At 49.7% G+C, this 18,631-nt stretch overlaps 1 protein-coding gene across 1 annotated transcript in view; it reads left to right on the plus strand.

Moving 5' to 3' along the window:
- The window catches only part of SRRM4 (serine/arginine repetitive matrix 4), a 141,633-nt gene extending 124,416 nt beyond the window's left edge, over positions 1-17,217 (plus strand). The window contains exons 9-14 of the mRNA XM_054006277.1: positions 4,605-4,942; positions 6,739-6,960; positions 7,321-7,431; positions 11,360-11,503; positions 11,800-12,084; positions 15,791-17,217. Of these exons, the coding sequence (XP_053862252.1) occupies positions 4,605-4,942; positions 6,739-6,960; positions 7,321-7,431; positions 11,360-11,503; positions 11,800-12,064 (1,080 nt within the window). The 3' untranslated portion in view covers positions 12,065-12,084; positions 15,791-17,217. The remainder of the gene's footprint in view (positions 1-4,604; positions 4,943-6,738; positions 6,961-7,320; positions 7,432-11,359; positions 11,504-11,799; positions 12,085-15,790) is intronic.
- The last annotated feature ends 1,414 nt before the right edge of the window (positions 17,218-18,631 follow it).

The following is an 18,631-nucleotide window of genomic DNA, read 5'->3' on the forward strand; positions in this document are numbered from 1 at the left end:
ATTGCTGGTACAGGTACTAGGTAACTCAATGGATGGCTGAGCTGGGTATAGTATGCAAGTCCCAGGCACTTATGAAATGTCAACAGTGTCTCTAGCACAAGAGATCATACGGCCAAATCCCGAGGTCTTTACTCAGGCAAAACTCCCCATGTAGTCAAAACTGAGCAAGGACCATGGGATACGGCTCGCTGAAGGCTGGGTGTCAGGGGTGCAATGATTGTGTCATCACCTCTGGAAATGTTATTGGCCATTTGAATAGGGCAAGGAGGAGGAATTGGACAGGGAGAAAGGAAAGGTCAAAGGGGAGAGAATCTGGATCCCATATCTCTTCTCAATGTGGACATAAACTTTCAAGAGTTAACTTAATTTTTAAAATGTTGACACAAGGAATGGAATTTGCAAGGGGAAGAGGAGAAGATTTAGCAAAACTTTTTAGCACGTGCTTAAAGTTAAGCATATGTTTAAGTCCAGTTGACTTCAGTGTGGCTTGATTACCTTCTTAAGTGCTGTGCTGAATTGAGGCCTAAAGGAGGAATGTATTGACTCTCAAATTATTAAATGACCTTGCAGTATACCGAGAACAATGACCACTTTCAAGCCAGATCTCAGTTCTTACAGGCACCCTAAGGGGGCTACTTTGGAAATGCTGGGAGCAAACAAAGAAACATTGAATGGGTTTCCTGGCAGAGAGAAGAAGGATCTTTAATTTTTAGGGCATTGATAGGGTGAGGGGAAGGACAGACATTTGTACCTGCAGAATCGGCCAGCATCCTTCAGCATGAATGCTGGAAGCGTCCAAACCCAAGATATTCTGACACTTCACAATTTATCCAAAGATTCCTTACCCGTGTATTCATAGAATAGCTTGAATTTTATTTTCATGAACCTTTGCTTTAAATTAAAAATAATTATAGGGGCTGGAGTGTCAAAAGCCAGACAAATCTAAACCTAGGTTCAGATCCATTCTTAAAACAAATCTGGCAGCATATTCCAGTCTATATTCCAGATCCCTATAATGAATGATCTCAACTAGCTTCCCCATGTCTTGAGGTAGGAAATGGGCGAGAAGAAAAATCATTGTGTTTTTTGCCAACAACTCACATAGTGGAGCTTCAATTCTCACAGGGTTTTTAGGCCCTATGTCTGTGCTTTCCAATGACCTAAGGGTTGATGCCAATTCAGTGGGAACTGAACACGACTCCGCTGAAAATCCCAACCTGCGTTAATATGAACAGTAAATAATGATCCTGTGATATAGTTTGGGGACCAACAGCTAAGTTATTTTCACACACAATATTTGGGGACCAATGGGTTCCTTTTCCAACCCATGAATTGCTTGTGTATTCTGGGCCTAGCTGCTCCCACTGGAGTCAGTGGTGAAGTCTCCTATAGAGCATCTGGGTTCATCACTAATTTTGGGGAAATTCTCTGATGGAAGATGGGAGCATTTCTTCGCTGGGAAATTTCTGTTCTGTGTAAAATGTTTTCTGTGTTCCAACCAGCTCCACTCAAAAGGTATGTGCGGGTCTGAGAAAAGGCATCACATTGACTCCCTTGTTTTTGGACCACCACTGCCCCAAAGCACGGAACCCCAAGTATGGAGAGTGTGGTGCAGTAGCTAAAGCATTGAACAGTGACTTGAGAGATTTGGCTTATGTCCCCAGCTCTGCCGCTAATCTTGTGCAAGTTATTTTCCCTTTCTGTATCTCAATATCCCATCCTGTTCAATGGGGTTGGTGATACTTCCCTTAGAAGTGTGATTGGGAGCTTTCGTTCCGTAATATTTGTATCCTGCTTGGAGATCCTCTACTTCAAGGCACTAGCGGAGAGCAAAGTGATCATGGCAAGGCTTGGATCATCAGCCTGGGCCATGTTTCGACAGCTTTTCCTTTGCAGTAACTCCACTTTTGCTTTAGTGGTCAGTGATTTTCACCTACTATTGTTGCAATGCCGATTTGCCCCTGCCGCCGAATGAGATCCTACCACCCTATTTAGCAACTCTTGGATTAGACTAAGAGAACAACCCACTGTGACGGGAAGTAGATGATGCGAGCAAGTAGGCCTTCTGAGACGGCCCCGTCTGACTGGCTGCAGAAAGTGTTATGGGACACTCAGTGTGAACTGTGACCTCTGGCGGATCCGTGTTTGTTCTGATCCCAGTGGGGAGTCGTACCGAGGCAACGTGTCTCTGTTCCACTGGACCTGCAGCCCAGGTTCAAAGCACACAGCCTTAGAGCATTGTGATGTGCCTTTGTGAGGGGAATGGTCAGGAGTCATGAATGACGCCCGTGTCTTTGAAAGCCACCTTGCACAGGAGCATTTCCTGCCCTGGTCGCATTAGTGTTCTTCAGCATTAAACTTGCATCGCTCCCCTCTGCACAAAGCAATGAGGGACGGTATTTTATGTATCAGCCAAATAGAGGTGCATGTTGTAAAAACTGAGGGCCAGATCCTCGGGTGGAGGGGGTGTGAACCAGCCCAGCTCTGGAGCAACACTGATTGATACCAGTTGAGGATTTGGCCCTGGAGCTGTAGTTCCCAACATCATTTGTAATAAACCAATATATATTGAAGACGTTTCGTCTAAATACACTAAGGGCCCTGATCATGCAGCCCAGTTGCATTCGGTTGGTTACTGCCATGAGTCAGGGCTACTCATCTGAGTCTAGATTGCAGGACGAGGCCCCATGTTATTTATTAAATTAGATCCCACCAAAGACCCTCTGAGATCCTCTTATAAGCAACAGCACATTTATTACACTGTCCTTGGACCACACCCGCCACCACTCTGACTGCTGGTTGGGAACACGGCCCAGCTCCCACTGATGCCACTGGCAGGACTTCCACTGAATTCAGTAGGGTTGCCAATTTTGTTTGGGTATATCCCTGGAGGTTTCATCACTTGACATAATCTTTAATTAAAGATTTCAGAGTAGCAGCCGTGTTAGTCTGTATCCGCAAAAAGAAGAACAGGAGTACTTGTGGCACCTTAGAGACTAACAAATTTATTAGAGCATAAGCTTTCGTGGACTAAAGTGGGCTGTAGTCCACGAAAGCTTATGCTCTAATAAATTTGTTAGTCTCTAAGGTGCCACAAGTACTCCTGTTCTTCTTTTTAATTAAAGATTAATCTTTAATTCCTGGAGACTACAGGTCAATCCTGGAGGGTTGGGCAACCCTAGAATTCAGTGGGACTTGGATCAAGTCCTTATAGAGATTTTCAGGGTTCCATCTGACAGCCATCGAATTTTGGCCCTGACCCTGCAATCAGATCCATGCATGTGGACCTGGGCCCCGCAAAGACCCCACTGATGTCATCGGGATCCTGCACAGGTGCGGAGGTCTGCCAGCATGCAGGCCCATTGAAATCAGTGGGGCTGCCTGTGGCCTTAGGGCTTTATCCATATAGATCAGATTGCAGGGTCAAAGTCTTTGTTTTCCCCCCAACCTTTCTCTAACACACCGCGGGGAAAATATTTTTTCTTCCTTTTTTTTTTTTTAATTTTTCTCAATTTTATTTTGTTTTTTGAACTTCAATGTATCTGTGGGCCAGCATGAAATCAATGGGGATTTATTTAAATCAGTGGCTTTTCATCCCAAATAATCAACCTAGAGGAATTTACTAAACAACATGATTAAAAACAAAACAAAAAAGTCTTGAAATTTAAATAGAAAAGAATCAAACAATTGACGGTGAGGATTTGAAGAGAGGGTTTATGTTTTTTCTTGTAATTTGAGACTCTAATGATGGACTTATGTTGCCCGCTCTTCCCTTTTTCTTACACCTTACCTACTAAAGGAGGAATTCTTGATTGGTAAGTGGATGCTATCCGCAAGACACTAGGGAATTTATTAGAGGTCACTCGAGAGCATTAGCTATACCTTCTACAGGGGGAAAAAAAAGCACACAAAGAAATATCTGTATTCCTTTTATTTCCAGAGGGATTTTAATTTTTCTGGGTTTTTTTTTTTCTTTTTATTCCCACTCCACACCCCACTTTTTTTCTTTTTTGAGTTTCAAAGTGCTAACTTGTTTGTTTGCCAATTTTTCCTTTGTACATAAAGACCTTTTTTGTGACATTTGAGTCTCCTTATTAAGGAAACTAAAACAAAAAGTCGATCATTTAGAATTTTGTTCCATTTTTGTTTTATTTCCGATGAGTATGTAGTTTTTTGTATGTATATTCCTATTTCTTTCCCCTACCCCACCTTTTAGGTTAAAAAAGGGTTGTTAGTTTTTTAATATTTTTTTTCTGTTTGATTATTTGTTTATTTATTTATTCTTTTGTTTCCCTTTTTTAAAAAAAAAAATCTTTTGTTCAACATGGATCGCATGCTAATACTCTTTGCATGATGTCTAAATCTTCCAGTTATCATGTCAGGGGGAAAAGAAGTTTCTTCTTTCTGTGGTTTTTTTCAGGGATATGTACTTTTGTTTTTTGGCTTCTCTTCTTTCTTTCTTTCTTTGTTTCTTTCTTTCCTTTTGTTACAGTGCATCATGATGGTAAAATTTCTTGGTTTATTTAAAAAAAAAAAGTCAGACAATATAAAACAAAACAAAACAAAAAAGTTCAAACAATGTCAAACGGCTTTTTTGCTTTCAGATCTCTCAGTCAGGGTCATCTGCTGACCTCTTTACCAAAACAGACAGCCCGCTTGGCAACCTAGCCAGTCGGAATGGAGGGGCCCATGAATCTGACTCAGGAAACGATACTTCTTCCCCTCCCTCCACTCAGACGAGCTCAGCCAGGCCAAAGGACAGCCAGGAGAAAAGAAACCTAGCCCACAATGGCTTTGGCCGTGCCTTCTCGCCTGGGAAGCCCAAATTGGCCAACAGCGATAACAGCTCTGATTCGGGAAATTCCTTCACCAGTTGTTTTTCCCAGAGCAAGGGAACAACTTTGGAAAATCTCTCTCCGGATGCCCAGGGACAGGACCAAAGGTCAGTGATTGCCAATAGTCGGTGTTTGCTAGGTCTGTTCCTGGAATGACTCCATGTCTTCTGCTCGCTTGACTGCCGCGGATGGTGAGCCTATAGGAATGTATTTCTGTTCCTTATGTGGCTAGCCATAATTCAGGTCCAGCAAGTCTGGCATCCTAACTCCAATAGTGGCTTCAAAGGAAAGTGGAAAACAACCCATAATGCACCTGGGCAATGGTGCCGTGTGTGTGGAATTCCTTCCTGACCCCTGTGGCACTTAGTTTATGCCATGAAGGATGAGATTTGATGATGCTAACTTTAACCCATTAAATCTTCTCCTCATCCCTTAGCCTCCGTGTGCACCAGCCCCAGCCCCTCCCCCCCGAGGCCATTCAGAAGAGGTTCCGCTTGGATCCAGAAACAGGCATGAATCAAAGACCTAGATCCAAACACTGGGGCATTCATAATCTGCATCTAGATGTGGCTTGAGCTCCTCTCTCATTGACTTGTTGTGACCTTGTAGCAAAAGAGCAGGAAAGGTCACTAGCACATTTAGGCAAACTTCTAAAGGCTGGATGGAATGGTTACAGACTGCCCTGTCTCTTCTGTAGCTATTCATGTTCAGTAAGCAGAGCTATATGCATTTAAATTAAAGCTTTCCAATCATCTCGCTCCTCTGGCCTGGTTCACTCGGCCAAATGCCTGCGTAGCTACCTCAGGCCTAAGATGCAGCAGAAATGCTGTGTTTCCTCCATGTGGGGAGCACTAAGCAGTGACCAGTCCATGAAGGACGAGCCCTGTGCATCACTTGCATGCCGCAGAGCAAGTGACTCGCTGCACGGGGCCACAGAGGGGAGCACTGGGGCAATGGCAAGTGAGGCTGTGCTCACCACAGTTGCACGAGGCCCGTGGAGAGGTGGGTGGCAGCATCAGTAGCTCCCCTGTTCCCTGCAGGAGCTGCCATTGTCCAGCGGGCACCCTGGGACAGAAGAGTCTTCCCCTTGGTCCCTCACGTGCACATGAGCACGTTCTCTGCCGTCCGGACTTTGCCCCCTAGCGATGAGGGTTAGTGTCACAATCAGCGCCTGGCAGCTGCCCTGGCTGGAGCCGGGAAGGAGGCCAGTGCCCATGAAGGAGACAGCATCCCAGCTCCCCTTCCACACACACATTTCCTACTTGTTTTCTCCAGCTGACACTGCCATGAGGGGTGCAGCAAACGGGTCATGGAGCTTTGCAGGCAACTGCCGGGAGGGTTTGGCCGCCGGCGCATCCATTTCACGCGCAATGCTCTGTTTGTGAACAAATGCTGAGGGCCCAATGAAGAGAGCTCGACTTTGTGCTCCAATCTGGGCAAATCAGGGCTAGCTCCAGTGGAGTTACACCAGCATAAAACCGGTAACATTGATAATAGGAGGCTCCGGCCTCAATGTTTTACCCTAAAGACACTATCCTGCGCTCGGTTCCATGGGTGCAGCTCCCATTGACATGGGGGGGCTTGCATCCATTTAGCTGAAAGCAGAATTTGGCACTTCGGGTCGAATCCTGCTCTCCCATCACTGTAAGGCTGGAGTCAGGGGTGTCCTTCCAGATTTACCCAGGTGTAACCTGGCACTGAAATCTGATCTTCTGATAGAGCCTGATTCACCATTGTGCCCACTCCAGTTTCATGCCGCCATCACTTTTGAACCCAATGGATTTAATAGGAGGGTGGAACCTGCATTGATTCGGGCCCTGTAAGCAAAAGTCGGTACTACGCTCTGATGCAGGGCTCTCTGCTTTACAACAACTTCACCGGGTGGGGAAATGTCCATTTGCAGAAGTTTCCTGTCCCCGTGTCTCGCCTGCTCGGAGGTGAAGAAGCAGAGCCCCCTGCATTCCCCGGACCGCAGCTCCCCACTGAGACCGTGCTCCCGCAGCGGGTCGTACACCAGCACAGGGCGGTCCTCCCGTGGCTCCAGTCGCTCCGCCCACTCCCGCTCATTGCATCACCAGGCCACGCCCAGGTACTCCCGAAGCAGATCCTGCTCCTCAGGGAAAAGGTGAGGCCAAGACACGTGGTTGTCTGTGTTATCGATTGTGGCTGTGCTTGGTAGTCCCAGGAATAGGCCAAAGAGCCTTGGAATTACAGCTTGGATTATGCTGAAATGACTACAGGTACTGACAGTACCGCCGATGTTGCCTCTGAAGGGCAGTGGAATTCCTGCTGGTGCGAGGCGATCTACAGGGCTGGTTCCCTTACAGGATGAATGAACATTTATCAGCGGCTGGGCTGACATCATTAAACTTGGGACCTTGTTGCCACTTGAATCCAGATTTGGAAAAGGAGTCTTGTGCACCTTAAATCCTCTCACTTTAGCTCTGGTTTGATTCACCTTTCGATGATTCTTGTCTATTCTCAGGTCCTATTCATGTTCCCCCAGCTACTCATCCAAGTCCTGCAAAAGAAGCCCTGGAAGCAGGAACTCCAGACCACGTCGGAGCCCCAGTTATTCCCGCTACAGCCCCACCAGGTACTACTGTCCCCAGTGTGTCGTGGTGCCCTTGCACGGCATCGCCCGCTTTTGTGGCACCTCAGTTGTGGTTTGAGACCAGGGTGCATGTGTGACTCCCCTCCGCAAGCTTCTCTGCTGCACTTGCATGGCACTGGCCCAACCTTTCCATGAAGTTGCGTGTGAGAGCACCCGAGATACTGGGGGTCTGACTGTCTCTCATATTTACCAGCCCCTGAATGCAAACTTGGAGCGAGGCATGTTTGGGTCTGCACGCTCCAGCTCTCACTGTTTATGGCAGATCTCCATATGCGTTGCCAGCTACTTTTGCTGATGCTGATTCCTTAGAGAGGAGCTGAAGGTGGAAAGACTCAGGCTCATCCCAATGTGGATTTCTGCAGCCACGGCCTTCCCTCCTAGACTGCCCTCCATTCCTTGGTTCACCCTAGGAACAGACAGCGGAAAGGTCCCCGTTAAGCAGCCGTTGTAGGGGGTGATAGGGCGAGAGAGGCTACTTATTCAGGGCTTTGAGGAACAAACCCCTTGTGAAATGTATGTGGAATTGGATGGGTAAGGCCTGGTGAGATGTGCTGTCTTCACTCTGAACCCTTTCAGAAACAGAGTGCTAATTGGTCCCTCACCCCAGACACAAAGAGCCGGGCACTCCACTCTTGGAGGGCTTGAGCCATTGTCAGAGAAGGATTTTTCTTGAAGCAGGAAAACACAACATCTCCAATTTGCAGCATTTAGCAGCTGGGATTTTGAAGGGAACGCTGGGGCTCATTGCCATGCCCCTCAGTGTGGGGCGCATACATTGTCCGACTTGGTAAAGTGCCCTATTTAGAGAACAAGCCAGCAGCAGCGCCAACAGCCACGCCGAGAGCCGTCTGCTCAGCCCCCTTGTGGTTCTCTTTGGCCCAGTGCGTCGTGTGTGTTCTCCTGGGCAATATACTATAGGAATCAGCGGTGGCTTTCTTACAAAAAGACCTGTTGCCATTTAAGCCTGTTGCTCACTTCTACTCTGTGTTCCCATATTTCAGACAGCGTAAGGTTAGACTGGCTTAAAACAAGCTCTCCCTGATCATGTGAAAGGTTGCACGTTGCTTCAGTGAATAAAGGTGCTCTTAGCCATGGGCCTTCCTGGCCAAAATAACCTAGCAGAGTGCCACAGCAGCAGCTTGGCATTGGTCTAAAGGACTTATTCACGACCCACGCCAGGAATACAGAAGCAGGATTGTCCAAGGGTAAGATAAAGGCGATCATCCAGATTCAGCACTGGGGGTCAGTGCAGTTATCAGGGAAGTGCTGATCCAGTACTAAAAATGTTTACTAGTGTTTTTCATCCCTCAGGGTCTCAAGGTGCCTTACTATTTATATAATGTAAATTGCTCCACTGAAATGCAGCCAGCTCTGGGGTGGAAGGTGGCAGCTAAAACACCGCAATGGGAGTAGTGGAAATGTAGGGTAAGGACACTAGGACAAACCCCTGCTCTCACAATGAGTGCCATATACTCTCTACCTGCCAGGCAGAGCAGACAGTAACTCAGCTCTCAAGGTCATGCCGCAAACGCCATGGAATTCAAGCTGGATGAAACCCGGGGTTGTTTTTTCAGGGCTTCGGGGTATTATGGGAACAATTTCCTCAACTTGACTGTATGTGGGTTCATTTTGTGCTTCGGGGGGGGATGTGTTCTCTCCCTCCATCCATAGAGTCACCAATCCCTGTCAGGCAGAGTGACCTTTGTTTTGTAGCAAGAAAAGGCCAAGGCAAGAAAGAACAAAAGTCAGGTCTCTATGAGAGAGAGCACTGTGGGTGTCTCCTGTGTAGCAGGCTACCTCTGAGCACTAAATGGCAGCTGCCTCTGTAGCAGGGATGGGGTCTTTATCACCATTTAAAGGTGTGGGACCCAGAAAACAAGTCAGACCGATGTCCCAGAGTTCATCCAGTTGTGCCAAGTGAAACTCAGGGAGGCTGCCCAGTTCCATCCTGTTGTATCATCAAAACACAGATTGTACAGGAAGGCCCTAAACAAGCTCAAATTGGGCTCGGGGTTGTGACCTATTGACGAGGCCTGCCCAGTGTTTGGCGTGAGCCATGAAACCTTAACCCAGGCATGCAGGGCTTGTGTCAGTTCGATGCGGAACTTGGAGCCAGCCTGGCCAGGATTTGAACCGGGCGGGGGAGGGGACAGATGTTTCAAACCGGTTGTTTGACGTCTCAGTAGGAAATCAGGATAACTCTGGTGCCCCAGGCCTAGATTCACTGCTGGCTCCTGAGAGATGCAACACAGAGGGGCCAGCCCGGGAGGAGGGAGCAGGCCCCACCCCGGGCTGCTGCAGGGGACGAAATGGCCCCTAATGGAAGGTGGAGCAGCCTCAATTTACTGCCGCTTGACCCGGGCTGCCTGTCGGCTGTGGCATAGGTGCTGGCACTAAGGCTGCGGGGGGGACTGCAGCACCCCCAGGTTTTACATGGGGCTCCACTCTGGCACTGCGCCCAGGGGTCCCGGCTGCGGCCCCACGCCCGGGGCTCCACACCTGCCCCCAACTGTGTCCGCAGCCTCGGCCCCCTTACCCCTGTCCGTGTTCCCGCCTCCCGGAGCCACGGCCCTGCTCCCGGCCCCAGCTCTAGCGGACAGGGGTAAGGGGGGCACAGCACCCCCACTCTAAAAAGCGTCCAGCACCACTGGGCCGCTCTGCAGCTTGAGATCACGTGCAGAGCCAAGCGCTGTGACTGTGTATGCGCCACATCCAGGGCCTCCCCTGATCCTTGGCAGCCTCCATTCACTACCCCACGTGGCATCCCAGAGCCAGCACAGCGGCCACGGTCATCCCCTGGTCCATTTCCTCCCACCCCAAGCTTCCGTTTCCTATGGTAAGGCCGGTTATTTTCAGGGCTGACAAAAGCGCAGCAAATTTGCAGGCTGATGGCAAATAAAGCAGATTAACACCTGCCTGGAAACCAAGGCAGCCCTGTCCTGTTAATGTAGACGACTGCTCTTAACCGATGGGTGTCTTGTACCTGCCAGATACCCTGAGATTTTTGTGCTTTGAACACCTAGCAAAACACACTCGGAACCTAGACACAGTCTGGTCTGCTAAATGTTTTCAAACCAGGGCTTTGGAGCGGAGCCCGGAGCGAAGGGCGGAGCAGTGGTGCTGCAGGTTTTTGCCTGGAGCTTGCTCCGGAGCCAGAGCACAGCTCCGAAGCCCTGTTTCAAACCTTTGCTAGCAGGTTCTAATACCCACAGCAATCAGGGAGCTCATCAGAACCATTCTGCATGCTTAGAAAGTCATTGTGTTCTCTGGGCCCAATTGAGCAGTGCAGTGTAGAGCAAAGGGGCCCAAATGTAAATGAGAATCAGGGCCTCAATATTTAACTCATCGCTTTGCAAAGTGTTTCCAATGTGGAAAGCAATATGTGAAACCAGGTCAATTCCATTCCCCCCCACCCCTTCCGGCGCAGCAGGTGGGACTTCAGGGCGGGTCAAGAGACTTTTCCAAGACCCTGTAGCAGCACCAGGCTGAGAGCTGCTGTGTTCATTCTGGACGGCTGAGGCTCCGCAGAACAGATGTGCCCCACAGAAATAGCACATGCCTGCTGCCAACGGCCAAGACTCACATTGCTGCATCCAGACTGGCTAAATCTGGGAACTGCGTGCACATCTAGCCAACTGTGCATGCTGTTAAAAAGCACTCCCCGGCCCGTGCTTAGCGAGTGTCTGCATAACACGCTGGCTAAATGTCTTGTGCCTCCATCTATCAGTCAAGCCATTTGGAGGATGCTGGCAGGGTTAGTTTTTAGCTCAAATGATCAAGGCCTGTGCTTTGGCACTGATGTTTCCAGGTTCTAGCCCCACTGCTGAGCCCCTGTCTACCTCCCCCAATGAGTCGTTGCATCAGCACGGGGATCTTGGCAGTGATCTTTCCCAAACTGGCCATTCCCCAGGGACCGCGCGAGAGAGCACACGTACGGCTCCAGCGAGAAGGAGTCCCAGCGGGAGCGGAACAGGCGGCGGCAGAGGTCCTACTCGCCCATGAGGAAACGCAGGAGAGATTCTCCCAGCCACCTGGAAGCGCGCCGCATCACGAGGTAAGGGACGGACACTCCCCAGGCCTCCAGGAGACACACTGGGGAGCCACAGGCTCGGTTCTGACGTGCTGCCAAGGTGTGTGGATAGCTTTACTAGGGGCCTGCTTTGAGTCCGTCATGCCCAGAGACGCTGCCCTCCAAGCACTCGAGGAGGGGAAGCATTGCCCTGAAGTTTCCCTCCCTGCCTCCCACTGAGCCCCAGGGCCAGGAGCTCCCCCCAACACCCCCCTTCCCCCCCCCCCCCCCGGGGTCCCATTGTGTCACCAGTAACCACTCTTCCCCCTTTGTCCCCACAGTGCCCGGAAACGCCCCATCCCATACTACAGGCCCAGTCCTTCCTCCTCCAGCAGCGTCAGCAGCTGTTCCTCCTGGTACAGCAGCGTTAGCCGCTCTCCCGGCCGCAGCCGCAGCTACTCCAGCTACAGGAGCAGCCGGAGCAGAAGCTGGAGCAGCAGCAGCGACAGCGGCCGGAGCCGGAGCCGGAGTTCGGGCCCAAGGAGCAGCCGGAGCAGGAGCAAGAGTTACGACTCTGCAGACAGCTATGACAGCCTGCGGCGCTAGGGCGTCCCCCTCCCGGCCACGTGCGTTGGGGTTGTCTCTTTCAATTCCTCTCTCCTCCAGCCTCCCCAGTGATAGCTTATTATTTCATGTTTCTATTGTGGCATCACCAGCGCCAGTTGTGCTGGGCACTGCACAAGTAGAGGCAGACGCAGCGAACACGTGGGCAGAATGGGAGGGTCCGTGTTTTGCAGCAGCTGTGTTGATTATAAACCAGCCTCCCCCACCCATTCCTTGCCTATCTCCAGGGAAGCGTTTCCCAGCGGCTAATCCAGGGAGTGAGTTTAGCTCTTTGCTTTTCCTTGGCCAGAGGGCAGCAAGCGCCGATTCTTTGGTGGGGGGAGAGAGAAATAATTTAAAAGAAACTCTCTTCAAGGCCTTTGGGCCAGGCAGAAAGAATCCAGGTCTGGCCCTGCTTCTATTGAGGTCAATGGCAAAGGTTCCGTTGACTCCAGCGTGGAGCCCCACAAGCACTGCAGTGTGGCCTCTCCCCTAGAAAGGGAAAAACCAGAGGTTTCTGCAGGATCGATTCACCTTCGCTGGAAGTGGCTTTCCCCCTGTGCCCCTTCCCCGGGGAAGAATATTCAGTCCCCAGGGGTCAGCCAATTCCTGCTGTGAATGTGAAGAAAGAAATTCCAGGCGGGCATGGATTGTTTGGAAGGGGCCATTCCCTCGCCCCGCCCCCATTTTTATATCACGAGTTTGCTTCTCTTCCCCCCAGCAATATGACCCGCTGGGGAGACGATAAGCGGAAGTGGGAACAATCGAGGGTTGGGGGCTGGGAGGCCAGGCCAACAATCAGGAAATGCAAGGGAGCAAAGTCTTGTCACTGTGGCTCCTGTGAGCCCTCAGCCCCAGAGCTCTCCAGGGCTGCTGCTGGTGGGTGGTTTTATAACAGGAGCTCTGTGCTGGGCAATGGAATTCCCCTGCAGGGCAGGTGGGAGTGTAAGTTCCAGCTCCTTTTGGGTACCGGGTCACATAGGCAGGGGGAATTCCAATGAAACGTATTCGTATGTAGCCCCCAGGAACTCCAGTCATGGCGCTGTACAAACGCCATTCGTATGTAGCCCCCATTGCGCCAGGCGCTGTACAAACACAGGAGGAAGGTCCCTGTCCGAAAGAGCTTACAGTTTGTGACCTCAACCCCTCCAGCCTTCCCTGCTCCCCTAAAGGCCAGCTCCCATGTAATACAATGCCTGGCCCAGAGCTGCTGAAAGTGCAGAAGCCTCAACTAGCAAGACTATTTATTTATCAGCAGAAAGGAGGGGGATCCCCCAGCAGTAGAGACCAGCTCCATGGTTAAGGAAAGAAGAAAGCCCGTCCTCTATACTGACTGGGCAGGTTCTTCCCATGCTCCTTGTTGCTGCTACTTAGTGACTAGTGGCTAATCAGATCAGGGCTCCGGTGTGCTAGGTGCTGTACCATCATACAGGAAACGACAGTCCCTGCCCCAAAGATCTTGCAGTCTAAGCCATAACAGGTGGATGAGCCAAGCAAGCAGGCTGGTATGGTGGGGCGGGGTGGGAGGGCGAAAGGGATGGGGTAACACAAATAAGATGTACACAATGAGTAGCAGCAATTGCAGCTTGCCCCCTGCCTAGCCTGGTTGGGAAATGGGCTGACAGGCCCGAAGTATCAGGGAATGACAGACCAGGGAAGGGTTACAGCTGCTTGGCTAGCCTGAGGAACTCTCCTGGCATCACCTGGGAGAGCAGCCGGGGGCTGATAGCCGGTTTATCTACACACCACCAACCCAGAGCCGAGACTATCAGCCCCCTGCCCCACAGGTGTCTGGTGTTGGTGTGACAGCCCTAGTGCAGGAGACAGGGCCGCCCAGAAGGGGGACAAGTGGGGCAATTTGCCTCAGGCCCCACAGGGGCCCCCACGAGAATATAGTATTCTATAGTATTGCAACTGTTTTTATGGAAGGGGCCCCCGAAATTGCTTTGCCCCGGGCCCCTGAATCCTCTGGGCGGCCCTGGCAGGAGAGGGGTCGTTTGTGGGATGGGGCAGGAGAGCACTGCTGCTGGTTTAGGGTCCCGGCTGGGCCTTTGTTTTCCCTGGTGCTTTAAACAGCCAGCTGCTCGGGGACAACCACTCTTCACAAAGCAGAGAGCGCAGGGTTAAAAACGGGCGAGCGACTGGGAACAAAATAACTAACCAATCCCCAACTGTCATCCTGGAGACATCTGAGAATAATGGCTGCCCTGCCCCTAGATTCCTTACTCAGAGCTCGACCCTGCAGACACTTGTTGGAAATTCCTCTGGGAGATGTACAATGACAGGCACAGCGACCCACGGCTGAGCGTGCTAGCCTCCCAGCCCTCCCTCCCCAGATCCCCCCCCATACATTGTAAGCAGGGGCACCGGGCCTCTAGGAATTGTTCCTCCTGCAGAATCACGGGAGCCCTTTGAAGAAAGAATTAGCAGCCGCCGCACTTTTACCCAAAGCCAAGGCAGCGGAACGTTTTCTGTGCCATGCATTAGACGCCGCTCTAAGGAATTTGGTTCCAGTTCCAAGCAGAGGGTTACAGCTTGAGTCTGGGGCTTGCATCCAAAGTAACCTTTCCCTGCCCTTTGCAGCAGTGCGGGAGGCAATTCAGCTCCATTTTACACACACGCGCCCCGTAGATCTCTGAAGCAGCTGCTGTATGGAGCACTTTACTTGCTGGTCTAGTCAGACAACTACTCAGGTGGAGAGGTGGCGGGCGTGAGGAGGAAGAAGCAGGATCTAGGAAAGGGGGTGTACCCATCAATTGCCCATTTCCTGACCAGCCCCCGGCGCTTTTTGGGGAGGGCAGTGGTCATCCTTCCAAACTGTGTGCCAGGCCTGCTTTCGTTTTCCCTTTGCAATGATTGCCAGCCCAGCCTGCTGTGCAATTACTGTGATTTGCTGCCTAACAAAGGCCTCTTGCAGGTGCAGGCTCAATTGGCATTGGAGAGTTTCTTTTTCTTGCAACAGCTGGGTGCTTAGAGCAGCTAATTTGGGATTAAGACGTTTCGTTTCCCCCTCCTCCCCTGCCCTCTCCCCCAGGCCACACAACTATTATCCCATTAATGACACAAGGACGTAGGGCCTCAAGTGTTCCGAGGGGCCGAGCAGAAAGTTGATCTGCCCCCATTGAGGAGGAGACGAAAGACTGACCATGTAAAGAGACACACATCTACTGGTTGAAGAGCCACCTGCCCCCCTGAATCCCGGAGACTTAAAGTGAACAGGCAAAGGCGTGACCTGAACGGGAGGTGTTTGTGTGCAGTAAATAGGGAGAGAGATGTGGCTCACAGCTATTAGCAGCTGTTATTTCCAGTGGTCCAGGAAGAGGTGTGCAACCATTCACCGAACGGAGGCCATCGAAGGATTCCTATATTGCACTACTGCCGCGTCGCAAAGGTGGTTTTCTTGGCAATGCTCCTCCACGGGCCAGACCCTGGCTTAGGAGAGGTTCAATTCTGTGTGCTCCATGGGGTGATGTGTCATTGCTCATAGTAGTTCAGGAAAAGGGTCTAGACAATTCCCACTTTCCAACCCCTCTAGAAAATAGAAAACTGGGATTCCGGCCAGTGCGGCACCTACAGATTTCCCAAAGTCATGGCTGGGGGTTAAATGCCACTCACCCCCTCTGTCTGTCTGAGTGTTTACGTGGTGACATTATAATGTGCAGCCGTTGGGTGGGGGCGGGGAATTGTATATGTCCTTTTCTAGATGTTACTCAGTCCCTCTGCCTTCAGTGTTTTGCAGCAAAATCTAACTTGGAAGGAATGAAGATCTTTGCCGCCCATACCCAGCACGCTCTCCTAGTGTGATATTCAAACACGTCACACCTTTGTTTACCCAGTAGGATGCAGTCGCAGTTATTGGAGGCCTAGACCATGTGACCGAGGTCTAACTCCACCAGTGTTGCAAGAATAAACCCTGCACGCGTTGAATACCCAACCATGTCTGGTGCAATTAAACACCAGGCCAGGCAGTTCAAAGGAGGCTGTGTAAATAGTAAAACATGGTGTTGACTTGACTTCCTTACTGATGGGGCTCCACGTACTGTCCTCAGGCCATGTGGATGGGAGTAGCACACCTGGACCAAGGGCAAAGAGATGGCTCCCAAGAGCACGCTGAGCCTGCAGTGTCCTTCGCGTGGGCCTGATGATTCACTCATCAAGGACTGCCTCTCATCATACTATCCCATGGCAGCTAAAACTCCTTAGGTTTCCCGATCAGACTTGTATTGGAGTAAACCTGTTAAATTATTTATTATTATTATTATTATTGTGATTATTATTTAATTCTATGTCCGACTGGATGCAATTGGTCACCGTTAACAGTATTTATTTATTATATTTTTGGAATGATAAGTTATTTTTGGATTTGTTTGTTTGTTTCAATGTCTCCATGTCCCGTTGCAAGTGCAAAGGACGGCCTCAGAACTCTATGATCGCTTTGCGTTCAGGCCCAGTATTGACGCATCTGACTGTAGCTCGTGTTAAAGTTGGTGGTAAGGCAAAGCGGAATAAGTCCACTTTATTGTGATAGAAGAATGGGGGTGAAAGGTTAACGGGCATCAGAAGGACACTCTGCGTAGTCTTTTCCCATTGAAAACTAGGGTTCATCGCAAAATCTTTATCCACCCTTCTGTGTGCTGGAATCCAATGGACATGAATGGTGCTGGATTCTATGTATGCATTACAAGCCTGTGATCTCACAGAGGATATGGCAAGAATCCTGCTGGTTCCTCTCTGGTTAGATGGGAGAGAGGAGGGAAATTTGCAGTCCTGCAAAGGGAAATCACAGAACAGCCCTTTGCTAGGAGTACAGGTGTCAGTTGGCTGAAAGGCATATTTCACTCCTCTCCTTGAGTCAGACCACAAAATATAACCTGGCTTCTCTGAAGAAGAAACTCTGGTTCCCTCTGGGGTTGCCATCTGTAGGACTTTTGTATGTTGTTTGTTACCAAGTGATGACGTAGCTGCGGTAGATAAAAGAAACAACAGTACGGAAGAACCAGCAGTCCTGAAGATGTTTCCAAAACCCGATGTCGAAGTGACAAAGCCCAGCCAAGTTATGGGGTAGGTTGGTTTTTCTCACCCATGGGTGGAGCTATTTTAATTTAACTTGATGAAATTTCCAGTGCAGCCCAAAAGGCAGCCCTGCTTATTGGTTGACATTTGGGATTTCTGCAGGTTTGCAAAAAACCCTCCAGCTTTTCTGTCGTTTGTGCCTTTTGCCAGCATCTTTTTTTTATTTTTTGAATGTTGTGTTGCTTGTTTGTTGCTTTTGAAGACTTTTTGCACCCTGGCATCTCCGATTTCTGCCAATGCTCGGCAGAAAAGCATCCTTCGGTTAGTGGAAACGCAACTCAGTTGTACATGGATCATGGCTAATTTGAGGCTAGCCAGCTACTCCCGAGGGTGAGGGATTCTTGAGGACATTTGTAACTCTTCAGATAGTTCTAAAGGTTTCACGAAATAATCAAACCTCCCTCCCTCTCTCTTGTTCCCACAGCCCAATGAAGTTTGAAATGCTCCTACATTCCAGAATCCGGGGACCCCACAAGGTTCTCATTTGTAAAATAAACAGGGTTCTAAATCATGTTGCTCTGGGTTCTGTTATTCCTAACTGCTCGTTGTGCTCTTTTAATTGCTAATATCCCCCTACCCCACCCCAAAAAAACCAAACAAACTGGAATCCTCATGGTCTTTCTGCCCTGACTCTCCAGATCCTATTGATCCCTCAGTGCAGAACTCATTTCTTCAGCTTCTGCGCTGAAGAGCAAGGAGTTGGGGCCGTGTTAAGGCCCCGATGCACTTGCTGCTCTCAGTGGTTTACCCACGTCCGGTCTTTTGCTTTACGCTGGTTGTGATGGTTTAAATTTATTTTATTTGCAAGTTATACCAAACTATTGTCTGCAAGCAGCCGATCAATGTTATTTTGCTATGCATTGTACATATAGTGAAGAGGCTAAGAGGACTTCGCCTGTTATTTAATATTTATTTCTTCTATTTATTGAGCATTATTTAAAGATGATATTTGGGTCCTGCCATTGGGGGCCTCACAGACTGAAGCCTGTAAATTTGGGGTGTTGCCATCTCCGGGGGCGAGGGGAGGGGCATTGTAAAAGAGGTAACTGATGAAACTATCGAATGAAGTGGACTCGTGTCAAAATGGAGGCTTGAGACAGACAAATTGGGATCAGATTGACCAAGAATGCCAGTAATTCATAGGGAAGCCTCATTTAGATGGAAACGAATAGCAGAGAGGAAAATTAATGAACCAATTTCTGTTCAAGTCCCAGCTCCTTGAAAAGGTATTTTAGGTATCTGGAAGCAACTGTTTAGCCTGTAATTTGAGGTGCTAATAGGAAGATTAGACTTGCTCTTCTCCATCCATGTTTTAATAGAGCTTCCTAGATTGTTGAATAGCCCCTGCATCTATCGGGGCACTTAGACAGCCAACTTCACGTGAGCATCTGAGCACCTCCCAACCATTCATGGATTTTATCCTGAGGCAGGAAGTAGTATCACTATTTTACAGGTGGGGACCTGAGCACAGGGTAGGTTAAGTGACTTCATAGAATC

The sequence above is a fragment of the Malaclemys terrapin genome, chromosome 16 (genome assembly GCF_027887155.1).
Source record: "Malaclemys terrapin pileata isolate rMalTer1 chromosome 16, rMalTer1.hap1, whole genome shotgun sequence".
NCBI classification, from domain to species: domain Eukaryota; kingdom Metazoa; phylum Chordata; order Testudines; family Emydidae; genus Malaclemys; species Malaclemys terrapin.